The sequence below is a fragment of the Centruroides vittatus genome, unplaced genomic scaffold (genome assembly GCF_030686945.1).
Source record: "Centruroides vittatus isolate TY-2023 unplaced genomic scaffold, ASM3068694v2 contig_1506, whole genome shotgun sequence".
Taxonomy (NCBI): Eukaryota; Metazoa; Arthropoda; class Arachnida; order Scorpiones; family Buthidae; genus Centruroides; species Centruroides vittatus.
In genome coordinates this window covers 547,272-554,737 of record NW_027120931.1, presented here as the reverse complement: position 1 = coordinate 554,737, position 7,466 = coordinate 547,272, and the positions used below count along the sequence as shown (strand labels likewise).

The following is a 7,466-nucleotide window of genomic DNA, read 5'->3' as shown; positions in this document are numbered from 1 at the left end:
ACACACATACGTGAATTTTTTTTTCACATATTTTAGGTTCAGGGGTACAAAACGTGGAAATTTCAAAAAATCCCGAAGAGTCAAATTTGAAACAATTTCAATATTTTTCCGTGTTATATGCATAACAGCCAGGAAAATAAAAACATTAACAAACACTAAAGATGTTGAAAATATAATAATTTATTTAAATTATTATGATTATACACATTTTCAAGAAAAACTATTTCAGAAGATTTTCAAGTTTGTTGAAATATTCAGCCTAAGAACAATACAGTTTTTGGACACTCAAAAATTTATAAAATTCGAATTTAAACAATTTTTAAATGGTGCTATATTTTAGCATTATTTTTTACCTTTGCTAATCAGTCTTCGAGAAGATTTAAGTATTTCTGAATAAACAAAGGCAAAGGAAGCTTCGGTATTCCACCAGGAAGTTGCCAATTTTCATTGAGAACGTTTCTTATCGTACATCTCGCAAAGTGTTTCAACGGGCACGGCTCCAAATAATGACGGCGTAACGATGCCAGAACACCCGCATCCATCAGTTTGTACATAAAATGTCTATTTCTTTCGTTATCGGCCTGATAAATAATCAACTCGATCGATCGCTTTTGCAATTGACCCGAAGCTCTCAACAGGAACCTCAAGCAACTCAATATTTTGCGAGAATTGTCGTTGTCCAAAGCCGCATCGAGATCGTCGCCTACTGTTTCTCTCAGCCTCGATATAAGTTTTAACAACACGATATATAAATCCGCGGCTTCGAAATTGTCCAGGAAAGTTCTCAGTTCTTCGTATTTTGGGACGAGTCTTGCGCCGTATTGCAATAGAAGTAGTAGCAATTGGGGTTTGACGAGAATTGCAGCCAGATAGCACGGAGCCAGTCGAGACGGATATTCGATACAGCGATCGACAAAACGCGTGCCACAAAACGTCATCCTGAGTCTGTTGGCGTGGTAAAGAAAGAAAGAAACGGTGTGGTGTTCTACGAGATGGGCGTCGTGTTGTTCGGGCGTCAACAGCCACTGGCCCACAGACAACGCGTTGTTGGAGTATATGCCGGCGTGATTGAATATCATAGAGAAATGTCCTTCGGAGTGAAATATGCAATTGAGCACTTCGGCTACCAAAGACGAATCCTTGACATTCCAGTAAGTGCACACTTTGGCCATGTGGTAGACGACGAGCCTTTCGAAGTTTTTATCGGCCGAGATATTGCCGTGGATCCTCTTCCAGGAATAATACAAAGTGAGAATCTCGAGAAGAAGTTTCTCTCCCGAAAACTCTTTGATGTCGTCGGAATGGAAGGATCGATTGATTCGAGAATCTAGAGCCATAGAAATGTCGCGATTTTCGATTGTCTCTTGACGTCTTCCTCTTCGGTTTTGCATATTGTCAATTCTTTGTTGTCTTTGTTAAAAATTTTCCTTGTTGCGTTCGCTTTATTAATTCTTATTGTTTAGTTAACTGTAAACAAAAATTTAAATGACGTTGAATAGTGGAAGTTCAGTATTTATTTTTCTTACTTTTGTAAAAGTAAGACAGCCTTTTCCCATACCTATGGTAGGTTCGGCCAGGCTCACAATGAAGTTGATGGGAAGAATGAGTCCCGGCATATTCGGAACAGATCGACCATGAAAAATTTCTAGGGAATAAAATATGCAAGAAGCTTCCAACTCTGCAATTCAACATCGGATCAGCGTTCCCACAAGCTGGAGCTAGTTGCACTCGGGCCTAACTTGGCCTGGAAAAGAAGGAATGTGGGAAGGCATACGACAACAAATAACTACATGAAAATAATTGCATGAGACAATGGATAAATATCGTTCATTACTGTATTTTTATATTTGCAGAATATGCTAGCTAGAAACTATGAATTTTCTGTTGGGCCCCTTAGGAATTAGAAAAAGGGCAACCCAGACGTAAAAAAATATGTACTGGTATTACTAAGAAAAAAATATATATATATTTAAAATATTTTGAATCTGTTTTCTTAGTAATTTACTTTGCTTCATTCTTCAGAATTTTGTTTGTTTGTTTGTTGTGTGTATATAAATTATTTTCATTTACTCACACACACAGTATTGTATGTGTATTTAATATTCTAGAACTGTCAAAGCAATTCTTTGAAAGTTAAATTGTTCAAAGTTAGTCTTTGTTTTTACTCTTATGTGCATAAATATAAAGTTATCTCTATTATATAATTTTTATTTGTTATGACCAACCATGAATATAAATTATATACAGGGTGTCCCAGAATAACTTTAGAGTAGTGTATCATAACAAGAAAAGGTCTCCATGTCGTACATGTTACTACCATTCAATTCCCACTACAGTTCGGCATCAACAAACTCTCTTCTAATCTTGAGAACAGTGTAATGTATCAACAACTGTAAAAGTTATTCTGAGACACCCTGTAAAGAGCCAAATTACATTTGAAAAGTTCAAAGTAATCTAGTGTTAGAAATTTTAATTTTATGACATTTTTTAAACTAACATTTTATGAATAATTCTTTTTCACATCAAAATGTTATCAAAAATGAGAATTTATTTTTTGCATACATAAATATCGAAATTTTTCTTTGGTCTCAAATACTGAGATCAAACAAAAGACAATAGAAAAAAAGTTCAAATGTTAAACGCATAAATTATTACAAAAATAAGCAATGAAAAAAAAATATGATGATTTTATAAATACATATATTCACATAGAATTTTATTTACAGAGTAAAAATTTACTTCTTATAATTAATTTCTTAATAAAAACTCATTAAACTGAATTACAAAATACTGAAATTTAATCAGATAATACTGTACTACAGAGTAAGTCAAAAGTTTTCGTACATAGTTTCTACGTATACCCACGACCGGATCGGCTATTGCCATATCGTGGAATTGACCATTGCACTCCGCAGTCTTAAAATATTACTTCATCTATTTTATTTGTGGGGCATTTGAAAACCATGTTGAAACCGAAATGAAATAACAAAACATGGACCATATACCTGTAAACACATCCATAATGTGCGTGTATATACACACACATACACACACTATACATAAAACACTAGATGCATTAACACTCATTTTCCACAAATGGAGGAATGTATTGGTATGTGCATTAAGTTGAATGGTAAAGACTTATGGCTTACAAGTGACTGCACAATATTATTAGTCATTTGTCTATGTATGGAAACTTTTGATTCAACCTGTAAACCTACTTAACAGTTATAAAATAGAATGGCATTAACTCCCATTAAAGTCTATTTGTTCAATTTTAACCATTTAAAAATTAAATTAATACATATGTATACATATTATATTCATAACATATAACTTATACATAAGTTTTTTTTCATTAGACATCAAAAACTTTGTTCAAATAGATTATTACAAATTATACAAGTTTAAGTTCAAGATATTACACTATAAAAATTTTGATTTGTTTTATCAAAATTGAAATAGTTTACCATTACTTTTTAGGTATTATATAAATTTGTCGGTGATAAAATAAAAAATTTACTTACAAAGAGCAGATCTGGCAATGCCGCCGGCCGACAGTGTTGCAAGAAACACTTAAATCTCCAAAATTTATTTATCAAAATTTGAGAAATAAAATATAAAAGTCTGAATAAATAAATCAAGGACATATGACGAGTTAGTCAGATGTCAAAGTCTACTTAAAGTAAATTTTTTGTTTGATCATCCTGTATGCGATTTTTATAATTAATCAATACTCTATAAAGGAATAATTAACTACTTCGAACAAAAGTAAATTTCTGCTATATTAGGTAAACCTACTTAAAAAAGCCATCATCGTACAGAGATTTCTTTATAATTACTTTTCTACTATACAATTTAAGTCACGCCTATCAAGCAGCCATTGTTCTACAGGTCAGAGTTTTTAATTAAAGTTTAAAATAGGCACACAATCCATCCCATTACATAATCTGCACTCAAATTGTCTTTTAAACACAGATAACCTGCAGTTTATATGCATAAAAATAAAGTGTGTATGTATATATATATCCTTAATGAGCAAATTGTGCTGTATTTCATTATCATCAGAAACTTCAAGAGATCCACAATACTAAATATTTGATTCTTAGTGCTTTTATATGCTAAGAAAGTTTCTTGAACATAAATCCAATTTACATCACTTTTTCTGGAGTGAAAACTTCACAGAAAACCAGTGTTTTAGGCTATAGGACCATCATCAGCCATTACCATTTGACAAGAACCATTGTTTATACCAGTCTTTGCTAAACAAACTAGTTTCTATGGGATGAAAATTAAGCAGCAAGGTACTTAGACAACTCTCTTCTCGAAATTGATACAGTATTGACGGTGCTGTTGTTATTATGTAACTAGAAACTCACGGCTTTAGATGGTATTAAATTCAGATTAAAAGTGAGATGGTTGGCCACAACAAAAGCATTCCAAGCAATGAAGCCAAATCGATAAAACATAATTCCACAGAAAATCAGTTTAATAATATTAGAGGTAGAGGAAGAGATATGATTGATGTACAGTGTGAATTTTCTATAAAGTTTTCACTCTAAGAAAAACCAATTTGAACTGGACATAATTTTTTCAATAAAAAAAAAATCAAAAGATATCGATAACATTATAAACAAAATAATATATGATAACATGTAATCGATAGTAAAATATTTATAAAAACTAAAATGTAAACTAGCAGGCAGCCAAATTTATGAAAAATTGATGTAGAGAATCAGCATTTACCGTGTAATTATAAGGAAAAATTTTACTTTAAAACTATCTGCAATAAAATTTCATTTATGAAATTTATTATTTATTAAATATCTTACGATAATATGTAGATTTGAATTCTCTATGTAACTTTATATTGTAAAAACTCTTCTATAGAACAAAATATAATTTTCAAGAATTCTTTAAATACTGTTGTTAACTACAGTATGAATTAAAGAAGATAACAGCTGCTAAATCAAGTAAATGAATTTAAATAAAGTTTCATTAAAATAAAACAATTTGCGAGATTGAGGCCGAAGTTTTAAATGCGAAAACGTGTACGTCGGATGCTCGGCGCCGCTTTCCTGTAAGCCTAGAAGTTTGACAATGGTGTTTGGAACGTCGACATTCCAAACACCATTGTCAAACTTCTAGGCTTACAGGAAAGCGGCGCCGAGCGTCCGACGTACACGTTTTCGCATTTGAAACTTCGGCCTCGACCTCGCTATTATTTATAAATAAAACATTAAGCTGCTAGTTTTTTTTTTATAAGAAAGATTTGTTAAATTTGGAAACTTATAAATTCTCAAACTGCTTTGAGATGAGATTATTCTCAGATTAATTAATAATACAAGATTACCATTAACTGCAGTAAAATATATTTCAACACAGCAGTAAATTGTATCAGTGGATGAATGGAAGAAAACTAATACACAATGTGTTTATAAAGTCTCTATCTTTGTTAGTAAAAGAATGTTTTATTGCAGAATCTGATAAAAATGAATGAATAAGCAAGAATATGTGATAGTGATAGCATTGCATATTCAAGAAAAGATACATTTAGATCAAAATTAGAAAGTTTGAAAGAAAATATCATAAGCTGGGTCTTATGAACGTATTGTCCATAAAATGTTTAAAAAATTTAAAAGAATGGAATATGCTAGCAAAGATTTAGATACACAAGTATTTTGGAGCATGTGGTAAATGCTGGGCAAAATGCTATCACATCTATGAACTGCACCTATCAGTTCATGCTGAGTGATGTAGACTTGAGTGGCCAATTCAACTGTCTATAAAATTTTGACATCGCATTCTTAAATACTCAATAAATGCATACTTGTTATTTTGTAATTGAATTTAACAGTAATTTCTTTGAAAAATATAGTATTTTATAAACATATTACATTGGGTCTGCTACAATTTCTAAATAAAAAAATAGCAAATTTGGATTCAAACCTGAAGTCCTAACATAGCAGATTAAGCCTACAGCTATCCTCCTGCTTTAAATACAGTCAAACTCTGATTTAGCCCCACACTCTCTCTCTCTGAATTTAGAACTAAATATAACCTGAAGTACCTTAAACAATAAGAATTATTAAGAGTTATTGTATATAAAAACATGTTTGCGATTTAAGAATTTGAGTTGTAATTTGGTGCATATAATGTCAATTTGCAGTGCAAAGTCATAAATTTAGTAATTCACAAGTACTGAAAGGTTCTCTACTATTTACAGGAAAATTCATTCATAAATGTTCATTGAATTTTTGAGGGTGGTACTATACAGGCAAGCATTATATCAAAGTTTGACTACATTTGTTATTCCTTATACAAGAAAATCTCCGATAATATTTTTATTTTCACTCGTCTTTACTTAAAAATAATTGTTTGAAACAACCTAAAAATTAATGTTTTAAATATTTATTTTGAATAGAATTTTATACCAGTTTCTGAAAATTAAGTATTGAATATTTTTTTTATGTAGGATCGATATACGCACATTTATGTTTTCGTAGACGGCAAATGGTTGGGTTAACCTATTCCTAGTGCCACAGAATCTGACTTTTGTCGACAACCATGCTTCTCTAGTTTTTTAAATTTTAAATACAGAGATTTAACAAATGCTATTCACAACGGTGAACACCCTAGATTGCTTTGTATTTTTCTCGAGCAGTGTATTCAATGTCATATCGTAAAATTTTTCTCTGTATACTACGAATGGTATTTGCAATAGTAAATGGTTGTATAAGTGTCTAAGCAATCATCTAGAACTACTAAAGGTGGATCACAAATTTATATAGAATTTCATTTTACACAGTATCTGTTGATACACAATACCTGTATAAAGTAAGATCTATGGTATATCGACGTAACGAATAATATGCATACTTTGACAGTTATTAAAGCTATTTTTGAGTATGGAATGAATATTTGGCATTTCTGTAATGTAATTAACACTAAATATAAAAATTTTTACATTATATCAAAATTATTGCTTATTGTATTACTAAAATACTTACTTTTTTTTACATATCAATAACATGGACGTCCTAAGGAAATAAAAATAGTTCTATTTTATATTTATGCATTGTCTAATCGTGTAAGATATCACATTGATTTTCGTTAACGAGTGGTAATGCTCTTAATATATTTTCATAGTATTCATGTTCAACAATACAATTAGTTAAATGAAAAAAACTATATTACACAGATATAAATTTAAATTTGATTATCAAACAAGAACTTTTGAACGTCTTTTTTTTTTAATTTAAAAAAATATATTTATTATCAATATATTTTATATAGAATTGTTCAAAAACAACAGTAAACGTCAAAGAAAAATGATTCAATTTCAAAACATAACATGTTGAGAGAGATTTTTCATTTAGATTTTTCTAATGATATATAAGATAGGCTTTTATATCATATGGAATGGATAAATTATATAAGAAGAGAGGCAAACAGATGGTCTAACT

General features: G+C 30.5%; 1 protein-coding gene across 1 annotated transcript; it reads right to left on the bottom strand.

Annotated features, from left to right (window-relative positions):
- Positions 1-284: 284 nt before the first annotated feature.
- On the bottom strand, positions 285-1,451 carry LOC136968699 (uncharacterized). The gene has a single exon (XM_067262708.1). The coding sequence runs from the start codon at positions 1,389-1,391 to the stop codon at positions 363-365; it is 1,029 nt and encodes a 342-aa protein (XP_067118809.1). The 5' UTR covers positions 1,392-1,451; the 3' UTR covers positions 285-362.
- Positions 1,452-7,466: the final 6,015 nt, after the last annotated feature.